Source organism: Molossus molossus, unplaced genomic scaffold (genome assembly GCF_014108415.1).
Source record: "Molossus molossus isolate mMolMol1 unplaced genomic scaffold, mMolMol1.p scaffold_m16_p_6, whole genome shotgun sequence".
NCBI lineage: Eukaryota > Metazoa > Chordata > Mammalia > Chiroptera > Molossidae > Molossus > Molossus molossus.
Window position 1 is genome coordinate 12,969,279 of NW_023425399.1, and position 24,687 is coordinate 12,993,965.

Here is a 24,687-nt window from a genome sequence, read left to right on the forward strand (position 1 = left end):
GCATCCAAGTGGGGTGTGCAGGTGGGATGGTTGATGACATGGGCTGGTGCTTGGAGGGGACTGAGCAGCGGAAGCTGACCTGGGTCCCCAGTGGTACCCAGCCACATCAGTGGAGAATCGGGCAGAGAGGGAGACGCAGGAGGGGCCTGCAAGGAGGCCGAGAAGAGGAGGTCTGAGCAGCAGAGGACACCAGGAGCATTAAAGTCACACAGTCTCGCCCTGGCCGGTTTGGCTCAGCGGTTAGAGCGTCGGCCTGCGGTCTGGAGAGACCCGGGTTCGGTTCCCGCTAAGGGCACGTACCTTGGTTGCAGTTTGTCCCCGGCCCTGGTTGGTCGTGTGGGTGGCAACCACTCGATGTGTCGCTTTCACGTCAATGTTTCTCTTTCTCTCTCTCCCTCTCACTCTATCTGAACAAAATATCGAAAAATGTCCTCGGGTGAGGATAAAAAAAATAAATAATAAAATAAATAAATAAATAAATAAGTCACACAGTCTCATCAAGGGAGCAGAGGAGGGAGAGAGGTCAGGAAGAAGGGGGGTGGCCGGCTGGTCTAACCCAGCCAGATGTCAAGTATGGTAAAGGCAGCATGCACCCAATGCACTTGGCAATGAGGCCACCAGGGCCCTGAGGAGGGCAGTCTCACAGTCAGGAGGAGGCAGAAGCCAGAGCGAATGGGACTGGGGTGGGGAAGACAGACAACCAGGGTGGATGACCTAATGGAGGCCCCCCTGGGACTACGAGGAGAGGAGGGATGGCAGGCAGGTGTCAAAGGATAACTTTGTACTCAGATGCTAAGGGGGAGGTGCAGTTGTGGAAGGTGGGCATTCCTGTCACAGGAGTGTCCCCTTGGACTTTAACTACAGACTGACCAGCTACAGCACGGCTATGACACCGTGGCCCACATTCTCAGCTTCAGTCTCAAGTGATCTTTTTAACAGTCCCGGGAGGTAGAGGCCGTTCTTCCCACTTTACAGATAAGCACACGGAGTCTCAGCGAGGTGAAGCCCATTGCTCCCTGTCCGCAGCTCAGGGAGCGGTGCCAGGTTCCCACCCCGGCTGCCTGCCCCGAGTCTGAGCTGTTTCACCAGAGGGCGGCGGGCGCCGTGTGGGCTGGGCCGCCCCGCAGGGACAGGGTGCCCGAAAGGACGGTTGTGATCACCACGCCGGGAGTCTTGTTTTGACTACTGCTGAACTTTCAGGGGAACCACGGCACAAAAACAATGACAAACCGCCAGGAACATGCTGTGAGTCAGAACTGAGGTGCGGCTTGGGGTCCTGAGTCAGCATGATGGTTGGCCCCAAGTGTCGAGTGCCAGGGGCTTCTAGGACTTCAGGGTGCACTGGGGCCAAGGCTGGGCCGAAGCTGGGGGAAGCCCCAAGGAGCAGATCACAGGGGATGAGGGCTGGTCCTGCAGGAGCGGGGAGCCTGGTGGCCCTGAGTGGGGGACAGCCCAGCAGGTGTCCCGTGCTTAAGGTAAGAGGTCAGTAGGACTAGGGGCAGACGTGATGGACCAGGGTGAGCTGAGGAGGTTCGGCCAGCACCCTTGGTTTCAGAAGACTGAAAACCAAACTGACCTGTCTGAGCTGAGAACCTCCTCTCCCTAAATTTGATCTTCAGTTCCTATTTTGAAGGGGGGCCTGATGCCCGGGCCCACGGCCCAGGGGCTGAGCCACATTCTGGCAGGAGCCTCCGCCTCTCCGTCTGAGTGGCAGGAGGGTGTATTCTGCTCCTTCATCTCGTCGTCTGTCTACCCCACTGGAACTTAACCCCGCGGATCAGGGACTGCCACCTGCGCGGGGCTCGGGAGAGGGCTGGCACACAGGAGGGGCTCAATACAAGTTCATAGAAGAAATGAAAAGGACATGAGTGAATCCAGATGAAATGAAGCTGGGAACTTCATGTCTTGCTCAAGGTCTTGTACCTTTAAGTACCAGAGACAGGGTTTGGGTCCAGAAAGTGGGGGTTATTTCCCCTCCAGCTCCCCATACACAGGCACCTCTTTCCTATTACCAGCCCAGCTCCCCCACCCCCGGGCCACTGCCAAGGACTCCCCTAGACCTCTGTCTTTGGCACCTCTCCCTGGGGACGGGGCAGCTCTGATGCCCTGCTGGCCCAGCTCCCTCCACCTGGAACCCAGTTTGCCTCCCTGACCCCTACTCACCTCTCAGAACTCAGCTCACATGTCACCACCTCCAGGGAGCCTTCGCTGGCTCTGCTACCTAAACCGGGGTCCCCCGGTTATTGCTTCTCATGGCACCTTGTGTTTTCCTTTACTGACCTTGTCGTGATTGCAATTAAACATCCACCCTCACGTGGGAAGGATTCTGGTTGTCGCTCCGTCTATGAAGAAGTGACCTGCTTTGCTCGGGGCCGTTCCCCAGGGCCCAGCCTCCGCCCTGGCACACAGCAGGCACTCAATAAATGTTCAAGGAATGGGCCAGGTAGGCCTGGGAGCTCTGGGTCCCAGAGGGGCCATCTTCCCAAACTCCACGTCAGGGCCACGGATTCGGGCCCCTACGTGGGACCTGTCTCCTCCTGTCCCCTCTCCGAGCTTCAGCATGGCACGGCCAGGCTCCTGCTTCCTCCAAGCCTCTCCTCATCCTGCTCCTCACTGGCCGTCCACACACTGCATGTTCCTGCCTCTTTGCCTTTGCTTATGCTGTTCCTTCCGCCAGGGATGCCTCTCCCATCCCCACACATCCAGAGACTGGCTGAAGTCGGCTGGTCCTGCTGTACCTCTGGGGACCTAAATGACCTTGACCAGCCCTTCATCTTCGGGGCTCCCTCACATGAGGGTCTCTCCAAGGGGCAGGATGGGATCAGATCTGCATTTCAGAAGGCCACACTGGCACCTCCAGTGGGAGCGAACCAGCTCGTGAATGAGCCAGAGGGAAAGACAGGAGCAGGGAGACCGGGTCGGAGACTTCTGCACCAGGCCAGGCCGTGAAAGGGGGTGTCTGAGCTGAGACGGGGCGGCGCGCCCGGATCGGGGACAGTGGAGGAGGGAGGGATTCAGGGGCAGGCTCAGCTTGGCTCAGAGATTCCTGGCAGGTGCTGGGACCCCGCATGAGAGGGAAACACAAGGAAAGAGAAGGATTCCTCTCTTCTCCCCTTTAACGCTTAACATTCTCCATTCTGAATTAGCACACATCCTAATTAAAACCATCTTTCCGAAGAATTTGTTATAGGATATTCCAAGCTAATTATAAATACTCTGTAGCTGATCCTGAGCAGTTGCCTAATGTGGTGCTGAAATCTTTGGCCACCCTCGTCTAAATTATTCATCAGGCCCTGCAACAGTTGTGAACTGTAATTTAAACAGTCAGCTCATGAATATTCAATTAATACAACAAACACTGGCGTGTTTTACTGCCTTGCCGCTCAATGTTTTGTATCCTCACCCGTGTTTACATGTTCTTATGAACTCTCGAGGAAAGAGATGCCTGCTGAAGCTCCGGGCAAGCTGAGACCGAGATGCCCAGGAGGGGGTTGGAGGCGGCAGGGAATGCCCAGTGTCCTTTCTTGGAAGAGTTGTGGGTGGTCAGGCTGGAGGGTCCCGGGAGGGGAGGCCCAGAGAGGGCAAGGTCTGGCCTGAGGTAGCACAGTTGGATCCAAGACAGACAGGATTGGAGGTTCTAAGGTGGTTCCCACTGCCCAATCTGCCGCAAATTGATTGGTGCAGGGGGCTGGGGACATCTGGCTCTGTGACAGCGTAGGGCACAAAGGAAGCCAGCATTCCGTGCGCCAGGCTCTTCAGGGCAGCGGCGGAACGTTGCCAGAGCAGGTGCAGCTGTTCTGGGCCATAGGCTGTTTCACAGGCGAGTTCGGACTTACAAGTCCGGTTCCCAAGCCCACGGCCAGGTAGGAGGAGCCCAGGGAGGAGCCCAAGCTGGCCCAGGGCAGAGCTGTCCTCCCTCCCGGTCCTGACAACCACACCCTCAAACAATCATTTTCACGACTCTTAGGAACCATCCCAAGAGAGTTTTACAATAGAGGAAAGTCAGAAACAGCCTAAATGTCGGCCAACCCTCCATTGTTTACATTTACAATGAAACATCCATTGGGACAATGGAATGTTATGCAGACACTAAAAATAAGGGCGTGACCTATAATTACAGACACGAAAATACCACCATTACTGACTTGCAGACAACTGGCAGTCCGAGAGCAGACCAGAAGGCACAGGAAAAGGACCATGTTATGGTCCCGTTTGTGAACGGTCTGTGGGCATGACGCACAGAGTCATGACCGCAGAGATACTCGGCACGCGGTGAGCGCGGTCCTGGTCAGTGCAGATGGTGCGGTTTCAATGATCTTTTATTTCTCCTTTGTGTTTGCTTGTGTTTAATTTTATTTTACAGTGAACATGGGCCATTTTTAGACAAATCAGTAAAGCTATGTTTTGGGAAGAAAGAAGTAAAAGATATAAGAACACTTCATTTCAAAATGTATAAGACACAGCCAAAGCCGTGCTCAGAAGAGATGGATAGCTATAAGGTTTTATTATTAAACGACAAAAGTAAGTGAACTAAAGAATCTAAACTAAAAAATTTAAACGTCTACAGAAAGAAACAGAGAGAAATTAATAAACATAAAAGGAGACATGAACAAGGTAAGAAAAAACAAAAAGTAATAGAATTGAAATGTAACTCTGACGGCTGGCTCCCCAAATAAAATCAATAAAACAAACTAGGTAAACCAATAACATGGATAAAGCTCTGATAGAAATAAACATGAAAAAAGAGAGAAGTTATAATGGACAACTTTAGGAATGTAAATGGGGAATAAGCCTCTAAAAATTATAAGACACTACTAAATATAATGTAATGGTAATGACTGTATAGATCTCAATGTAATAAACTATTTTATGAAGATAGTTTAACCTGTATAATGGTTATGTAGTATCGTATAATCTGTATTTTGATGCAGAATTATGAGAAAGCTATCTTATAAAAAGAAAACTACAGCTCCATTTCACTATAAAAATATAAAGGAAGCATATTAAGTTAAATAATAGGACATTAAATCCAGCCTCATATTAAAAAGTACATATGTATATTTCAGTATATAGGTATCCATGTATCCTATAGCCAACTAGACTATATTAATACTGGGGAATCTAGTAATACAATTCATCACTTCAATATAGTAAGGAAGAAAAACTATGTGATCAGCTCAATACATACTTAATAGGCCTTTGCTGAAACTCAACAAAAATTATACATAAACTGAAAGATTAATAATTTTTTTTTAAAGTATGCTGAAGAAACTGACTCCATGCCAAGGGTGAATTTCATTCCCATTAAATTGAGGGAGACCCAATGCAATGAAACAAAAAGCAACGAGTTGCAACCACTGGAAAGCATCTTTAGGGATGTGATAGCATTTCTAGAAACCCCCAAAACCTCAAATTCTAAGAAGTTAGACTTTGAGATGGTCAGGTAAAAATAAGTATGAGAAACATACTGCTTTCTCCTTTACCCACAAAAGGTTAGAAAACAGTTGAGAAGTTCTAACCACAAAGCAACGCAAAAATGTAAAATTCTAAGGCATGCAATTTATAAGAAATCTGTTGGACCCATATAACTATAAAGAAAGGCAAATTTATTTAAATAAATGGAGATTCATGTTGGGTTTCTAAATGAGACAACTCAACAATATAACGATATACAATCTTCCCCTTTTATTTTGAGGATATAATGAAATTCCAATATAAAAAAGTAATGGTTTTGTCAAAGTCACTTAAAAATTCATCTGGAAGAAGAAATAAGTGAGATCTGTCAGAAAACAGTTGAAGAGTAAGAACTTTGGAGAAATTGTATTGCATTAAAATATACCTCAAAGCCGGTTTAGAAAGTACAGAGAGGACATGAGAAAAGACAGATGAAATCATGGAATAGCAAAGAAAACCCATATGGTTTTTGGTATATTTCTGTAGCATATTTATTTAGTAACAAGTCAAGTCAGTGGGAAAAAGGATGAATTTTAAATAAATGACATTGACAATCATTTAGCATTTTGAAAAATATTAGAAGAAGGTGATATTTTATTGGAAAGGGGCTTTCTCAGTTTGCCACTGAAGGCAGAAACCATAAAAAAGAACACAGATTTAGGTACATAGAAAATGTGGAAAAGGTTTAAAAACAAAAACAAAAAACACCATTCACTAGATGAGAAGGAAATAAGCTGAGAATACATATTTGCAACATGCCTGACAAAATGGCTAATGTTCTTAATATATAAAGAGTTATGCTGAATCAACAAAAATTCACAAATGCCCCAGTGGAAGACTGGACAGTGTGAAAGAAAAGGCCAATCATGAAAGAATAAATTTAAAAAGTCCAGCTACTGTGCTGGGTGCGATGTCATAGCTACAGTAGATTAATGAGGCCTTGGGTACATGGCACGTGACCACTGACTTGGAAAATGCACCACAAAGTCTGTGTGGCCAAAAGGGGACTGGGAGCAAAAATCACATGTCTGTGGTGGGTACCCCCTCAGGCCCCAGGGAACTGCCCTTGTCCATGAACACTTTGGCAGGTGGATTTCTTGGGGAAACTAGAAAGTGTGTAGGGTCTTCCATGTGGGTTGGCGGGGAAGAAAAACAAAGGCAGATCATACACGAAAGGCTCAGAGACAAATAATAGCATTGCCAATGCCACCATGCTGAGCGTTTTATAAGCATTACAGCATTTAATTTTCAAAACAACCCCATAAGAATTACTAACATATCCATTTTACACAGAAGAAAACTAAAGTTCAGAGGGGGTGGATAATGAGCTCAACATGACAAGTTAAGTAGCTGGAGGAACTGAGATTTAAATTCAGGTCTCTCAAAGTCCAACACCAGTGACATTAATTCTGCCAAAGTACTGACCCCTTTCAGCAGGGTAGTGGGTGCAGGGACACGATGTGAGTGTCAACATTAAGGGGCCACAGTAGTGGTCAAGCCCAAAAGAGTGTAGTCTCCAGTGTCATTGGCTGGACACTGGTCACTTGCACTGTGGGTACTTGCTTGGGGCCAGCCTTCTGCCATGTGCCGCGGCACAGTGAACATGGTCCCTACCATATTTGGGAATCACCTTGCAAGGGGTTATGGGAAGGTGCAGTTCTAGTTTAGTGTGATCAAGGTCCCTACAGTGGACAGTAGCGGAAGGGTATGGCCACTTTGCCAGCCAGCAAATGAGAACATGTCAAGTTCATATGTCAGATGAAAGGGAGAAGGGAAGAGGGGTATGTGCAAGGGCTTGGGACCCAAGGTGCAGGTTCCCAAGGGAGAAGAGGAGTCCTTGGGATGGCTAGTGACCATCTCCGGCTGACCCTTTGGGCCCAGATTCTTGGGTGGGGGCCCCACCCTCTGCTGACATGCAGAGATCCCAGTGATCTCCCTGTGCTAGGTTTTCTTTCTATTCTTTGATTGCATTCTATTTCTAATTCTGCCCAGGTCCTTGGTGCACAATTACCCGCGAAGCTTCACCAGGGTGAGACATTCTATAATCTAGGGAGATCTGGCCTGGCGTACTTCTCAGCACAAGCTAGTGACGGTCCTCATGACAGGCTGTCTGTTTCAAAGCCTGAGCCCACAGGAGGCGTGGGGCTGGACAGAGTCAGCAACCACAGGCAGCGGTGTGGGTCTTCTGGTTTCTCTGGGGGAATGTCGCAGCACTCACGAGTATGCTGGAATCCCCGAAGTAAACAGAAACACAAGGGACAGTTCCATGTGTCCTGAAGACATTGGAGAACCCAGGACTCGGCTGAGGGTGATGGCCGTCCAGTGGGTCTGAGTAGGGTCAGACTCCCCTGGAGCCCTGGTTAAGGGGAGGCTGAGGGTCTAGGGTGGGGGGTAAGAGTCTGCGTCAGTCACAAGTTCCCAGGTGACGCTGATCCTGCCGGCCTCAGGACTTCATTTTAGTTTTTGTTTTTTCTTATAAATTAAAATGATTTCTTTTTCTTTTCTTTTTTATTGGTGAAAGTATTACAGATGTCCCCTCTCTTTCCCATTGACCACCTCCTTCCCGCTCCCACTCCCCCTACCTTCCCCAGCCTAGTGTCCATGTGCATTGGTCGTGCATATATGCATATAAGTTCTTTGGTTTATCGCTTCCCACCACCCCCATCATGCTTTCATGATCCTGGGTCTCTTTCTAGGACCTCATTTTATTTTTATTTTTATTATTATTTTTTTTTAATCCTCACCCGAGGACATTTTTTTTGTTCAGGTAGAGCGGGAGGGAGAGAGAGAAACAGAGAGAGAGAGAAACATCGATGTGAAAGGGACACATCGAGTGGCTGCCACCCGCAAGACCGACCAGGGCCAGGGACAAACTGCAACCGAGGTACGCGCCCTTAGCGGGAACCGAACCCGGGTCTCTCAGGACCGCAAGCTGACGCTCTAACCGCTGAGCCAAACCGGCCAGGGCTAGGACCTCATTTTAGATGCAGATGCTGCTGGACCCTCCCAGCCCCCCACCCAGATCAATTCCTGGGAGTGCTGGCTCACAGGTCAAAGGCTCACAGCTGCCTCCCTCTCCAGGAACTGCCCTTGGCCCGTGGAAGCCACCTTCCCTCGACAGTGATGTGGGAGCCACACTCCCGTCCCCCATGCTTGACTCACACCTCACACTGGGTACATGTGGCAGCCACTCCATGGCCTAGATCATGCTTGAGAGCTGCCTGTGGGGCCAGGCTGACCTCCCTCTTCCGCAGATCGGACACCATCTGGAAGATCTCATTTACTCCTCGCAGCAGCCCCATGAGAAAACTGTGGCACAGAGAGGTTAAGTGGCTTGGCTGAGGTCACACAGCTGGTCACACCTGCAGCCGTCTGGCCCCGGGGCGCTCCCTCCCAACCCACCGGGCTCTCCTGACCGGGTGGCTCTGATCTGCCACCCTGGTGACAATAACTCCTTGCAGGGCCCATCCATGAAATGCTTTAGAGCCCTAGCCACTGTCGCTCAGTGGTTAGAGCACTAGCCTGTACACTGAAGGGTTGAGGGTTCGATTCCTGGTCCCAATCGGGGTTGTGCAGAAGGCAACCAATTGATATGTCTCACATTGATATGTTTCTCTCTCTCTCCTTCCCTCCTTCCTTCCCTCCCTCCCTCCACGCTCTCTAAAAAATCAAATAAAAAAACATATCCTCAGGTGAGGATTAACAAAAAAAAGGAAGACATGCTTTAGAGACCTCTCTCCCTTGAGATCCTCAACTCCACGTTGGTATCTGGGCTTCGTCCAATCATATCAAAGAGGTGCGGCCGGGAAGGTGACCTGCCCTACAGTTGGTTAGTGGCGGCAGAGACAGAACGTGAACCTAGGTCTCCTGACTGTCTCTCCATCCGTTTCTGGGGTGAACTAGCAATGGCTTATTCAGGACAGATTCCTCAGGGCTCCAACGTCTAGGCCCAGCCAACAGACCCAGCCCAGCGACAGTTTCTAATACTCACCCCGAGTTTAGGAAAATAGCACTGAGGCTAACAGTTTGCCCCTCCCTCCTGTCTCAGTGAGAGCTCTGACCTCCCCACACTGGATGGGGGGGCAGGGGTGAGAGTCCCACCTCCCAGTGCAGAGGCCCGGGGCCAAGGGCTGGGGCGAGAGGTGCTTCTGTACCAGGAGGATGGCATAAAATACTTAAGGTCCTGTCTGGCCTCCACAACCTCCTGGCTGTGTATCTCTGGACAAGCCACTTGCCTCTGAGTCTCAGGCATATGTCTGTGACCGAAGATAATTCCATCTCCCTCCAAGTCAGCGGGAAGGTTAGATGAGAGAAGGTGGACGCTACTGTAAGACAGAACAGGCTACGGGGTCCCCGCTGGCTGACTCGCCAACAATGATGTAACAGCACGCTACGGTTTGTGAAGTGTTCACGGAGGCAGCATTTCCTTCCTCCCTCCCTCCCTCCCTCCCTCCCTCCCTCCCTCCCTTCCTTCCTTCCTTCCTTCCTTCCTTCCTTCCTTCCTCCCTCCCTCCCTCCCTCCCTCCCTCCCTTCCTCCCTCCCTCCCTTCCTTTCACTCATTCAATCAACAAACTCTTATCTTGCACCTGCTACATCCCCAATACAAAGCTAAGCAGTATTTCATTAGCATATTTGCTTCCCACAACCATCCCACGGGTTAAACAGCGTCTTCCTCGAGGCTCAGAGGCGACAGTCACTCCGAGGATCAGCCAGCGCGGCCGAATAGGAAGCCTAGGACCCCAGACGCCAGTGAAGGGCTGTGGCTTGGACGCCAGGCTGCCCCATCACAGCTAGAACCACAGCCCAACCCAGCTGCTGGGCGAAAACCTCCACGGGACGCTCCTCTCCTCGAAATGCTCTTGGCCCAGTGGTGCATGGACACTCTCTCCCAAAGCTTTAACATTTAGATGAGTTTTATTTGTCTTGTTGGCTTTTATGAAGACACCGAGTTCTAAATGGACAAAGCCGCAAGATGCGAGAAAGAGCACCCGAGACTGACTTTTTATTATCCATCCAGAGCAGGGGGAAAATGACTCCAATAGATCTCAAGTTTTATGTGCTCCAGACACTCCACGGAGCCAGAGATGGTTTCTCAGCGATGCCGACGGTACATTAAAAGCTCATTTTCCCCAACATGGTACTGAATATGCAGTTGGAGCAAAGAGCCATTATGCCAGGTAATATCGAAGCTGCCGCTGATGAATGCTACCGCGATTTTCCCTGAACTCTTCCTCGTGCCTCGGGAGCAGGTCTCGGAGGGAGAGGTTCTCTGCCAAGCTTGGCATTTCACCCAAAATGCAAGTGAAATGTCTGGCCTTTGTAGCCTGCACAGCCAGAGGGTCATGACTCCCATCGGGAGCCTGGCAGGGGGTTGAGAGGATGGGCACCAGAGGGCGCCTGAGCTATCGTAAAACACCCCAAACTGCTCCGTGAATACCAGCAGAGGAGGTGGCTGGCAATTGGGTCTGAACAAGAAAGTCCAAGCAGGTGTAATGTTTTCTCCTCTCAGGCTTCTGCTGCTGCTCTCTGGCTTCTAAGGCTCAGCCCCAAGGCCACCACCTCCAGGAAGCCTTCCCTGCTACTACTCTCCTCTGAACTCAACCTTTTTTCATTGCAAGCTAGCACCTTACGCTTCATGCTGTAGTTACTTCAGATTGAGACCTGGCTTGATCACTCCCTTATTCATTCATGTGTTCATTCACTCATTCATTTGAAGGTTGTACAGGTTAGATACTGAGTACACAGGCTGGGGAGTCCGCCTGCCTGGGTTTGAATTTTGGTGCCACCATGATAGTTGTGTAGCCTAGAGGTTTACCTCCCCATGCCTCTGATTTCTCTTCTGTGAAACGGCAATGATCCTTCTCAGGGTGAAGGATTAAATGAGATACAAATAAAAATGGCTGACGTGGATGCCAAGCACATAATAAGTGCTAAATGTTAGCAGGCTACAGCTGCAGATAATTCATCCATTCTTTTAGGAAAAGTTCAGCAAGAGGATATGGGGTCAAACAAGGGGTGGCCCTTGCCCTCCAAAAGTCAAGATAAGGAAACTGACCACAGTGAGCATGGGCAGTGCTCCAAGGGCTGACCTTACAGTTCGCTCTGCTCTTGGAGATGTTCACGGAGCTGCCAGCTCTTGCCTGGCACAGGGGTTGTGAGGCTGAAATGAGCCAAGTGGACACCAAGCTAAAATCATGGCTGCCGTTACCTGGCCCCCTCCCCCAGGCTGTGAGCACCCAGGACATCTTTGAATGCCCCATGGCTTAGGTGCCCTCTTCCAAGGCAACCTTGTCTCAGGAACACAGCCTGAAGGGTGCAGAGAGCCCTGGGCTTAGAGTCAGACCCAGGTTCGAGTTCCAGCTCTGCCCTTTCACTCGCGGTGTGACCTTGGGCAAGTCATTTCTCTCCTCCCATTCATTCAGTCAATGACCAGACATTGAGGGTTATCTCTAGGCAGGCCCTCTGCTAGATGCTGGTGCCAGACACAGACATGAAGCACAGACCTGGCCTTCAGGCTGCCCCAGGCAGGTAGTGCAGACAGGCATCTAAATGAACACCACCTCCGGTCATGAATTCAGACCAATCCCACCTCTATTTACATTTTGGATGTACTGCTCATCATGTTTTTTGCAATTTTTATTTATAAAAATAGTATATGAGAATATTATTTATCTGGATTACTGAGTTTTTTGGCAGTCCTCTAAGTTTTGTGATCAAGACCAGTGTCTCACTTTCCTTACCCTACTCCCAGCCCAGAGGATCCAGACAGCCTCAGAGAGATGACTTCTGACTTGGGGTCTGACGCAGGGAGAGGAGTTCGCCAGGTTGACAAGGGGGAAGAGCCTTTCAAGCAGAGAAAACAGCACACAGTGGTTCTCAACTAGGGGTGATTTTGTCCTCCAGGGAACATTCGACAATGACTAGAGACATTTTTAATTTTGGTATTTTTTAAAATGTTTTTTTCTTTATTTATTTTTAGAGAGAGAGGAAGGGAGAGGGATAGAGAGATAGAAACATCGCTGAGAGAGAACATCTACTGGCCTCCTCCTGCCTGCCCCCCACCAGGGGTTTGACCCACAGCCTGGGCATGTGCCCTGACAGGGAATCAAACCAGCGACCTCTTGCTGCATGACTCGATGCTCAACCACTGAGCCACAGTGGCCGGGCTGATTTTGATTTTGACTTGGGGAATGTTTGTTATTAGAGGCCACGAATAGTGGGTAGAGGCTTGGGATGCTGTTAGACACCCTACAATGCACAGGGCATCCCACAACGGAGAACGATCCCACCCAAACTGTCGGTGATGCTAAGTGGAGACCCCTCATGCCACAGCACAACGGTGTGAAGCCTCATGGCAGCAGGTACCTTAGGTTGATTCCTTGGCCTCTCTAAGCCTGTTTCTGCATCTGAAAAATGGGGATAATAATGGTTCCTACTGCAGAGGGTGGCTGAAAGGACACAATGGCACCAAGTCTGTACGCAGCAGGTGCTCAACAAACGTCCATGCCCTGCCCTGCCCTCTTTGGAACACACTTCAAACTTACAGCAAGCCGTTCTCAAAGGAGACAGCCTCCCAGAGTTCCAAAGGAAACCGGGACACGGGAAAGAACACATTTTGTTCTTTTCCGACCTTTCTCTTAGTGAAAATCAGGAGTCTTATCTCTCCACAAATGTAAGCCTGTTCGCAGAGAGCTAGCCTGCGCGCTGGCTTATCACTGACCTGAGTTTTAACAGGGAGTGAATTTTTATGACCGAGTTCTAAACCTTTGCAAAAACCATTTTTAAACTAAAAAAAACGCTGACAGGTTCTTAACTACTATAGCTGCTAAATTAAGCATGAGGGATGGGGTGAGGGGAGGAGGGGCGTGCAGAAGAAAACAAAAGTGCCCTAAAAGAGTTAGTGGAGGTAAAATAATGTTCATTAAAAATAGAAAAACAAACACACACACACAAAAACCCTTTTGTGTTCAACTTCACACTCGTACATCATAATGTTCCAGTAAAAGGCCATTTCCCCCTGAGATAATAAAAGAATTGAATTTTTCCTTATCGGTCATCTATTTTTCTAGCTGAAGCTATTACTCCCGCTCTGGGGTTGCTAGGCAACAAGAAATATTAATAGCAGCTTTTATTAGCTTAGCTTTTGCAGCCGAGTACCAGAATGAGAAAATGGGAAACATAAATGTGTTACATAAATCTTTCAACCTTTCAGAGCTGGTGTTAGTCTCTGTTTTCATAATGATTTATTGAAGTGATGGTTCATTATGAGAAAGAGGAGCGTAGGATAAGAAAACGGAGCAGTCCCCTGAAGGAGTGTTTGAAAATAAATAATTAGAGCAGGGGAGCAAAAGCTGTTTAAAGCCATTTTTCTGAGTTTTATAAAATGTAAAAAGACATATTTCTTTCGCTGACTGCCTCTGAAAAACGGGGGTGGGGATTTCTGCTGGACGCTGCTGAACAGAAAGAACCCTCTGGGCCTCTGCTTACTCCCATTTAGGGTCCTCGGAGGCCCATCTGGGAGATGAGCTCTCCCAGTCCCACCCCCAGAGGGAAAGGAGGTGGGATCATGGCACCCAGGAAAAGCCCAGGCTGGAAGTGCCCTGTGCGCCCCTGTGTTTACCAAGATGGTCCTGCCCTTTGGGCATGCAGCCAAGGAGAGTTGGACTTGGGACCTTCCCTTCTTCGCAAGCAGGGGAACTATCATTCTCTGCCGTTGCTCTCAAACTCCGAACCCTGACCGAGGTCCTGGTGTAATTACTATGCCCTCCCCATCCCCCAGATGGCGCCCTCTCCCCAACCCCAGCCACCCAGTGCTGATCCACCTCTGACACCCACCCCGGACACTCACCCCCTGGACCGCCCCATAGCGGGAAGCCAGCCTCACCACCACCAGCACGGCAGACTGGACAAACAAGGCTGAAGCCATCCAAACCCTGTCAGTAAAATGAATCAATGAATAAATAGAGTAGTTTATAGTTACTGAATGCCTACTGTGTGCCAAACCCTGGGCTGAGTACTTTTTCTACATCTGATCATTGAATCTCCACATTCCTGTGAGGCAAAAATATTGACTCTGTTTTACAGAGGAAGAAACTGAGGCTCAGGGGGTTTAACCCCTTGCTCTGAGCCACAGGGTAAATGGTAACAGATGGCGGAGCTGGGTTTGAACTCGGGTCGGCCTAACCTCAGAGCCCATGTTCCCCACTACTAGGATGCTACATGCCAAGAAAACCGAAGCATACAAAAATGCGAAGCTTTATCACAATAGATTACCAACATGGCTACGAATCCCTGCCTTCCTGACATGCCCTTCTGCAATGTGACTCTTCCGTTTCTCCCTGTAAGAGGTGGGGTCTATTTCTCTACCCCTTGAATCTGGGCTTGGCCATGTGACTTGGCTGATGGGTCAATAGCAAGTAGAGACTTGAAAAGCGCTTGCACACTGGGGCCTATCCTTTCTTGATGCTCTAGGAAACCCTGTGATCATAGCCATGTGAACAAGCCCGGGCCACCATGGATGACTGACCTGGAGCCAAGTCATCCCCTTTGGCCCCAGGGGACACTGGGCCAACGCCGAGATGTGAACAAGGCCACCCTAGACCCTGCAGTCCCAGCCGAGCTGTAAGCTGACTCCAGTCCGGTTCAAAAGAACTACCTTGCTGACCCACAGAATCACAAGAAATAGACAACGTTCACGGTTCATTTTAAGCCGCTAAGTGTTGTTACGCAGCAAAAACTAACTGATACAATCATCAAACAAAACAAACAAATGATGCATTAAGAGCAATAAAACGAATGGGCTGGATTGGAGGATCTCTACTACCCCAAGGGTTGGGGGTCTTTGGTCCCCTTTCCTCAGACTTGGGAGGGAATCCCTCTGCATCTCAAGAGAATCAGAGGTAGACTAAGTCTCCTGGGGGAGGAGGGATGAGTGGGGAAGAGAGCAGAGGAGAAAGAGGAGACTGGAGGGGGAAGGTAGAGAACAGGAAGAGAAGAGGTAGGTTTTAGGGGGGATACTGAGGAGCTCTGAGCCCCGCCCCCGGGCGCCAAGCCCTAACCCAGGCTTTCTCATGGGAACCATCTCTAAAGCAAGGGTGACGTGGCAATTACGGTACTGCCCAGCCCTCTCCCCAACAGTCTCCCCTGGAGACCAGCCTGGAGACCCCTCACCTGGCCTGGGGGACCCTGGGCCACAGCTCCTAGCCCTCTCCAAAGGACGAGTTCTGGCATGCTGCTTTGGGACAGGGACCCAGAGCACAGAGGGTCGAAAACCACCAATCCAGCACTCAGGGTTTTGATCCAACTTAACAGGATTTGAGCCCCCAGGCCAGTGGCATGTGCGAGGTAGTGGAGGGTTTTTGTCATAGCCGACAAAGTCGTCATTCCCATTTTCCTATTTGTGAGTTTGCCAGAGTTGGGATCCCAACCCCCATTCCATAGACGGGAACACCGAGGCTGGGTGGGCCGTGATTCGCCTGAGGTCCCAGAGAAAGCAGCCAGGAGTCAAAGCTGGAGGAGAAGGTTTGGGTGACAGCTGGTACCACCCCTGTATCAACTGAGGCCGGAGCCCGGACCACACAGCTCCGGTGACACACAGAGCTTCGCCTCGGACACCCACGTCTCCCGAATCACCAGAACCCGCGGCTGGCGCAGGGAGAGTCCTGCTGGCCCTTCCCCGGAGGCCTGTCGCCGCCTGCCCGGGGCCCTCCCAGGAGCTTCTCCGGTCTCGCCAAAGGTGTACGTTCCCCGGGAACCTGTCTGGGAGCATCAAGCATTGTCCCTTCCCGGGATAATTCCTCTCCTGGGTAAACCAGGACCAGAAGCGCGAACATTTCCCAAGGACGACTCCAAAATAAATTATTTCAGACTTACCAGAGGCTCCTTAATAAATTCCACTCTTCTACTTTCTTTGGGTATTTTAGAAGCTGATTTATACATACAATATCTCTCTCAAAATGAGACAATCAACACAGGATAAAATTATTGAGTTATGAAAATAGGGGTCAGATGGAGGTGCAGCGCTTTAAATTAAACCAGCAAAATATATCTTTCATACTAAATTGACTCTTTTTGTCTTGGAAATGAATGTTTAATCAGTTAAGACACAGAAGTCGAGGGAGAAGCCTTAAGCATATTTAATTTTGCAAAGGGGCCCCGTTCCACTACTGCACGGGATTCCTGCCAGCAGCCGTACCTTCCAAGCAGAAGGGCCAACTGCCGTGCAGGTCAGGAGGCCACGAGGGCCAGGGCAGGGGGCCAGAGGGAGTCGGCGGCCTCTGGGATCAGAGCCACAGGGGCTTGGCATTAATGAGAAGGCTGCGGACCGCCTTGGCCTCACCCACCTCTCCAGGGACAACGTTCTTAACACATCTCAGTCTGCAAACAGCAGCTGTGGCATCCTGGCCGCTGGGGCCTCCCCTGTGTCACTTGTGTCCCCGCAGCCCAGCTGCTCCAGCCCCTTACGCACCTGGTAAGACTGAGAGGTAGCGGCTCAGACACATTTTAAGACTCTGTCTTCATGGTGCCTTGTCTCTCTTTCCCAGATAGTTCCAATGGACGGACGTGGTCTTACCTGGTTTCCTAACTGGTCCAGTAGCCCTTCCGGGGACAAAACAGTTTGGCTTATCTTTCATTGCTTAACAAGGGAATAGAAAACTCAGTGGACCTTTGAAAAGTCTGCCTAATGGAAGAATTAAAGCGATCTGAATTTGTGAAGCGTCTTTACCCTGAGTTTGCTGGAAAGAAATCTGGAGAGTGACTGCAAAGTGGCTCTTTGGACCGAGCCCAGCACAGGCATTTCCTAGGAGGAGCGAGCAGGGGGTCATGTCTGATAAACAGATGACATCTTCTGGACCTCTCTGAGCTATTATAGCCAGGTGGCCCTGCAGAGGTCCTGGAGAGCCTCTGCTGTCTGTTCCTCCTGCTAAATGAGACTGACAGGCAAACACTGCCATTCGGTTACAGCGGGAATTCATTTTCATTACTAATAATAAGAATAGCAAATATTCCCCGACTGTTTACCCAGCGCCAGACATTTGCTCAGACTTTACATACATTATCTCAGGTGCACTTCACGGCAACCCGGAGGCGGGGAGAGGACGGACGTTTGAGAGTGCAGCCAAGGTCTAATGCAGGTCAGACGCCAGCGCCCACGCGCTAACCACTGCTCCGCACGGTCACCGCTGGGTGACCCAAGGCCTGGGACACGGCGGCCCGGAGCCGCAGCCACACTCACCCGCAGTCCCAGCCCTGGCCTGGCTCGTGTTGGCACAAGCCCCGAAGTAGGACAGTCTGGAGTGGGGAAGCTTTTGTCAGGAAATTGGCTGGCAAACAGCGCACGATAAGCATCCTGACAAAGTGGAATGAAAACCGTGCGGGGCAGTATCTGCAGTTCTCCTGGAGAGAGAAGAGGATGCTCAGGTTCTGCATTATTGATGGGCCCACAGAAAATTACTCCCGAAGAAACGGAGCATCAATTTCCATTGAGCTCTTTAGCCAGACCCCGAACATTATGAAATGTGGACCTTGAGTGGGCTCCCTCCCTCCCCACTCCTTTGTCTCCTTTTGTTTCTCACCCAGATTTCTTTAAAAAAGGGATGTGGCTTACAAAAATACACGGAGTATACCAATTTCCTTTTTTAAGTGACGAAATTTGGTAATGATTAAACAATAAATCAAATGCAATCAGGACTGTTAGAACACACACGTAGACCTGAAGGTCCCAGGCATTTGCTAGAATTGGGCCACAAGTCTGGCTGTGGACGCTGAGCAGTATTTGCAACGTAAACGTGACCCACTCGACACCACGTGATCCTCGTGGGACATCATCCAAGCAGCATCTCCTTCCCTGTCACAGGTGTGTCTGTAACCCAAGCTGACAAAATTGAGGCCTGATTCCCCCGGATACGCTGACTCGTCCAGCCGCGCTCCCGCCAGAGAGTCAGGGAGGACCTGGCTGCCAGCCGCCCTCGTGCCTCCTGCGTGGAAATGAGACTGAGATAGGCCTAGTGACACTGCTGCTTCCTGGATCCAGCCATGCCTGAGACCCTTTGTCCACCCCTGGACATTTCAGTCTTCTCTTCCTTAAGCTAGCTTGAGTTTGGCTCCTGTCACTTCGGAATGAACTCAAGAGTTGTGACTGGTAGACAATATTAACTACGAAGGAAAAAAGCACAGATAAATCACAGCTATTCAGGAGAAGTACTAGAGTTCCCTTAAGGAGCTTTTTCTATTACACAAAAAAAGCTCTACTGGTTTTCTTTAGGTTTTGATTGTTCAAATCAGCCATTATGCTTAAAAAAAAAAAAAAAGAAATCATACATCTCTTTAGCATGAGATTCAGGACCCTTATGATCCAGGCCCTGGAGACTGTTCCACCTCCTCCCTCCCTCCTTGGCTCCAGGGCCGTTCTCTCCAGTTCACTAAAAAGAATAAACCACATGCTGCTCCCAAGCATGCCCAGCCCTCCCGCCTCCTGCGTCTGCACATGCTGTTCCCGCAGCTGAGAAGGTCCTTCCCTGCCTGGTCTGCCTGCCAAACGTCTACCTGGCCTGCAAACTTTAACTCAGCAGTCACCCTCTTCCCTGGCAGCTAAAACAAGATACAGTGTTTTAAAAATAATACGATTCTATTTATATGAAATGTCCAGAATAGGCAAATATATAAAGACAGAAAGTAGATTAGTGGTTGCCTGAGGCTAGGGGTTGTGGGAGGGTCGGAAATGATGGTTAAAGGGAACAGATTAGCTTTACAGGGTGACAAAAATGTTCTAAATGGATTGTATTGATGACTGCACAACTCTGAATATACTAAAAGCTACTGAATTGTACACTTTATTTTTAATTAAAAATTTTTTTTTTCTTTATTGATTTTTTAGAGAGAGGAAGGGAGAGATAGAAACAGAGCTGAGAGGACATAGATTGGTCGCCTTCTGCATGCCCCCACTGGGGATTTGGCCCACAACCTGGGCATGTGCCCTGACCAGGAATCGAACCAGCGACCTCTTGGTGCATGGGTTGATGCTTAACCACTGAGCCACCCCGGTCGGGCCTGAACTGTACACTTTAAATGGGTGAACTATAAGGCATACAAATTAGATCTCAATAAAGCTGTTAAAAATAAAAATTCAGATGAGATCATACTATTAAAAATAGTACTAAAACAAATACCAAGATATTATCAACAGAGCTCCAGAAGTAAGCAGTATGAAGACATAAAGTCCCCTCCATGCCCGCGCCCCATATTCTGCAGCCCCCCATGCAAGCGACAACTGAGCCTAGACCCTGCACACGAGCAGAGGGTCCGCATTAGGCACTAGCATTCTGCTTCCCTTCCCACCCGCTTCTCTGCTGCAACGGCAGGACATGGCGGGTGACAGGAACTCACCGTGGGCAGCTGGCCCGACAGCAGGTGGCTGTCCTGGGCCAACATGTTGGACACCATGATGGCCGGGAGGTCCATGGCCTGGTAGGAGTAGGCAGGGAGCAGTCCGTTGGGCGCAAGGCTGTGGCACAGCGAGTGGTAGCTGGCTTCGTGGTCCCCCAGATGCAGGAGGGACGGTTCCGGGAGGTTGGGAGGTGTTATCGGGGGGATCTCATAGTCTTCGTTGCTCTCATTCTGGCTGTTGTAGGCCTAAAACATCACAAGGGCACGGTGTCAAGGGTCAGTGTCTTACAGCTGCAGAACAGGGGGGGCGGCAGCAGCAACAGTACTGATCACAAATGTTTGGCAAAGGGGAGAAGGGATGATGTCTCTGCAAGGCAGACAGTCAAGATGGCCCATGACCTGCTCACACTCCTGCCCTATCCCCAAATGGGTGCTTCCTCCTACTGGAGGGTCTGCATACAAACACCGGCCTCCTGCTGGGGCCGGCTCCTACTGACCCGTTCTGTTTTCCCACCAGATCTGGCCACTACAGCCCACTGTGAACCCATCGCCCCACACCCACCCATCTGACAGATGGGAGAGCTGCTGAGATCCAAGAGGAAAAGTGGCTCAGCCCAGGTGAGCAGAAGCGCTGGGACTAGAGCCAGAGTATCCTGACTCCCTGCCTGGTAGTTTTCCAGGGCAACTGGACAACTTTCTCTTATGTGCTCCCCACACCCAGCACAACCGGGTCCTCTCCTGGTCTTTCTCATCTTGGTGAACGGTACCAACACTCCCCGAGGAGCACAGGCTAGGAGCCATACTAGTGACCTTCCTCTCTGATCCTGATCTGCCCATTTCCCCACCTCACTGCTCAGACAGGATGCTCCAGTCCAGGGTTGAACAGAAATGATGAGAGTTCCCTCTACGGGATTCTCCGCCCCATGCTCTCCCTTCATCTGGCCCCTTCCTCATCCCTCACAGTGGGTTTGGTTTAACTGTCTTTTCTGATACTCTAGAGTAGGTCAGATCCTGTTATACACCCTGAGGTTGCCCTGACTTTCTCCTTGGAAGCTCTCATTGACCTTGGAGCTGACTAATTTCTTGTATAATTATTTGTTTAATGCTTAACGTGAGTTCTGCCAGGACAGTCCTTGTATGTCCTGTTTTCCAGAACCTGGCACAAAGTAAGAGCTCAAAACGAATTAGCTGAATGGAGGCATGAGCCAGGTCCTAGGGCAGAGGCCAGAAGCTTGCATCTCAGCGTCTCACTTGACCTTCCCGACTGCCCTGGAGGTGCGCATCACTGTCCCTGCTGTTCAGCAGGCAGTACGGTGTACGTAGTCAAGAGCCAGAGAGCCTGGGCTTGAGTTCTGGCTCTTCTGTGTACTAGCTGTGTGACTTTGGGCACATCAGTTAACCTCTCTGTGCCTGTTTCTTCATACGTGAAAAGAAGGTAATAACAGGACGTACGACAGAGTAGCACGTACTATAAGGAGCAAATTGCTCAGGACACTGGAACACAGCCAGCCGTCTCAGTGGTGGCTGTCATTGCTGTCGTAGTTGTCCTTGCCTGGAGTTTCAGAGACATTCGGGAATTTCTCCAAGAACACAGAGGGCGTAAACAGCAGCTCATGGACTCGGTGCCCTCACCTGCCTTCCCCACTGTGAATGTTCCTAACTCCTCAGGCACCATGGGTGATGCCTGTCTTAGCCCGGCCACGGAGGTGGGCTGGAGATGCTTTTCTGCAGGTGGGACCAGCCACCGGCATCATAGAGCTCAGACAGCAGAGTTCCAGGAAGCCCCCAGCCCGCTGCCCCTCCTACAACAAGGCTCCCCCTCGCATTTCCTCTCCTCAGCCCTTTGTATGTGCTCCGTACATTACCTCCGAAAATCATTTCTGATTCTTTTTTTAAAATGTTTTAATTGATTTTTAGAGAGAGAGAGGAAGGGGAAAAGAGATAGAAACATCGGTGAGAGAGAAACATCAATCGGCCGCCTCCTGCACGCCCCCTACCGGGGATCAAGCCTGCAACCTGGGCATGTGCCCTGGCTGGGAATCGAACCAAAACCTCTCAGTCCATGGGAAGATGCTCAATCCACTAAGCCACACCCCAGGCTCCATGGGGCAGGGGTTAAGGCTGCCTTGTCACCAGAGCCTGACACATGGTAGGTGCGCAATTAGAAGGCACTGAATGAGCACCTGAAATGGGGGAGTGTGCCAGGTTTAGACCTCACCCAGGTGTTCTATCCCTCTTGACAGGTCGTACGTCCCTAAGTGACCTATTACTCATGTCTGCCAACTGCCACCTTCGGTCTGCCCACCGGCACCCAGAACAGGTGCAGGCACGCAGCACGTGCTCAGTCAATGCTAAGTGACTGCCCGAGTCCATCCCTTTCCCTTGAAAACCAGAACCTCCACACACTGGAACCGGCCCAATCCACCAGAAGCCTTTTGCAAATATAAGCATATGTTGTATCCAAATATTGGAATAACACAATTATAACAATTCATTTAAAGCAATTGGCACACTTAAAATATCTACACAGGCAAACACGTCCATGCCTCCTCCGAATGCAATCAAATCCTGGATGCATGACACCTGAATAGCCAACCCACCTGCCACCGACTCACACTGAGCGCCTACTGTGTGCCAGGCCCTGGACCCAGCTTCCCCCCCTCCCCCCCACTATCCACTTCATCTGTATGAGTTCTGCAAAGAGGCGACGATTCTCTCCATTTTTCAGACAGAGAAGATGAAGCATAGAGAGTGGAGGTGTCACAGAGCCCGTGAGTCTCGGGTGGGATTCCAACCCAGGTCTTGTGACTCTGGGCCCAGCGTTTCCCAGCGGGTCGGAGGCCTCTTCAAGACTCCACTCCTCACTCCCCGAGTAAGCGACGGGCACTTGCTCTCTGGCACGTGTCCTCATGAGAATGTAGAAAGGCAGGCCAAGCTGTAAGGGTTCTGGAAGCTAAAATTATTAGCAAAACCTTACAGGGAAACTTCCAGAAAGAGCCGTCTCTTCCCTTCCACTCGTTCTCTCTCAAACCCACTCCCATCCCATCTTCATCCCGCCATCCACCAAAACCGATGGGCAAGGCCGCCAATAACCTCCATGCTACTGAACCCAGTGGTCAGATCTCATCCTCGCCTGCCCACCTCGACCTTCGCAGAGCATCTGACACAGCTGTCCACCGCCCTCCTCCGGAACAACTTTCTTCTCTGGCTCCCGGGACACCACACGCGTTGCCCTTCCTAAACCGCGCTGCTTCCTCTCCATGTCCTTTGCCGGTCCCCAATTCCTCCCCCCAGCCTATGAACGGTGACATGTCACAGAGCACAGATTCCAAACCTCTCCTCTAAACACTCAGTCCCTCGCGCTCTCAGTCAGACGTGTGGCTTTAAGTCCCACCTGTGTGCTGCCGGCTCCCAGCTCCTCTCTCCAGCCTGCGCCGCATCCGCAGAGCCCACGGTTACTTCACACCGCTGTCGGGATTCTAACAGACATCTCACACTTAATGTGTCTGAAAGAGAACCTGCCCATCCACGGTCCTCTCCTCCTCGACGCAGGGCAAGTCCCGCCTCCTGGTTGCTCGGGCCCCATGCCTTGGAGCTATCCTGGACCCCTTTCTCCCTCTCACCCCCTCACCCCCTGTGCCAATTCTGTCAGGAAAGCCTATTGGCTCCAGCTTCCGAATAAATACAAGATGTGAGCGCTCGGGTCCAAGCCCACATCCTCTTTACCCTGGCTGACCGCAGTGGTCTCCGGCCTGAGCTCCCTGCCTCTCCCTTGCTGTGGTCTGTTTCCGCCTAGGGGCCAGACTTATCCTGTTAAAATGTAAGATCATGTGGCTCCTCTGCTCACCACCCTCCAGGGGTCCCTTCTCACAGGTTCTACTCGCCCCGCTCCCACCTCTGTGCCCTTCACTTCCTTGACATTACCTCCTGCGGTTCTCCTTCTTCATGCCACCCTGGCAAGCCTGTTCCCTCTCTCCAGAGCATGCTTCTGCAGATGTTCACACAGCTCATTCCATCGCCTCCCGGGTCTGCACTCCAACATCTCCTTCTCAATGAAGTCTATGCTCTTTGCCCGATTTAAACTCGCCAACCATCGGCCATGCTGTATTGTTTCCTTTTTATCAACTGGCATCTTCTAACATCCAGTGTATTTTGTCTATTTATTGTGTTTATTAATTACTACCTGTCTCCCCACTAGAAGGTCAGCTCCACGAAGGAGGAGGTTTGCATACAGTTTGTCACTACTATGTACAGTGCCTGGCATGTAACGAGTGCTCCAAAAGTATTTGCAGAATGAATGAATGAATGAATGAATGAATGAATGAACGAACCAACCAACGAACTAATGAACACACAATCTACTCACCAAATGCCAGAAGAAATAATGGTAATAAAATGAATGATTGGGAGACCACGAAGACCCCCTCTCCTAGGAGGCTTCCACTCGACTCTGACCCAAGGGTAAGACACAGATTATTTGCTTCAGCCCAGCATTTCTCCCTCATGGAACTGGTGCATGAGAAACCGTAACTGACTACCCTTTGTGGGAGTGAGTTGGGGGAGGAGGCCTTGAGGAAAATGGCAGGGTCAGGAGGCGGGGAAGAGCCAAGAGGTGGAGCTCCGTCCCAGGCAGACATGGGTTACGAGGCTGCTAAGATCACCTTGTTCCTCAATTCCTCCTTTTGTTCCCCAATCCCTCTCTTTCCAAATCAACTAAGGGATGGGAACTCAGAGCAAAGCAACGTGGCAGGGATAGAAGGGGCATCTAGGAGGAGGCTCTCGGGTTTCTCCTGCACCTGTTCAGGAGGGAAGAACGCTGGGCTGATTCAATGGCCTGTGGCTTCCCC

The 24,687-nt window shown here is 50.4% G+C and overlaps 1 protein-coding gene across 1 annotated transcript in view; it reads right to left on the reverse strand.

Moving 5' to 3' along the window:
* TOX2 (TOX high mobility group box family member 2) overlaps positions 1–24,687 on the reverse strand; it is a 112,898-nt gene that overhangs the window by 18,321 nt on the left and 69,890 nt on the right. Inside the window, exon 3 of the mRNA XM_036244892.1 lies at positions 19,841–20,086. Within this exon, the coding sequence (XP_036100785.1) occupies positions 19,841–20,086 (246 nt within the window). The remainder of the gene's footprint in view (positions 1–19,840; positions 20,087–24,687) is intronic.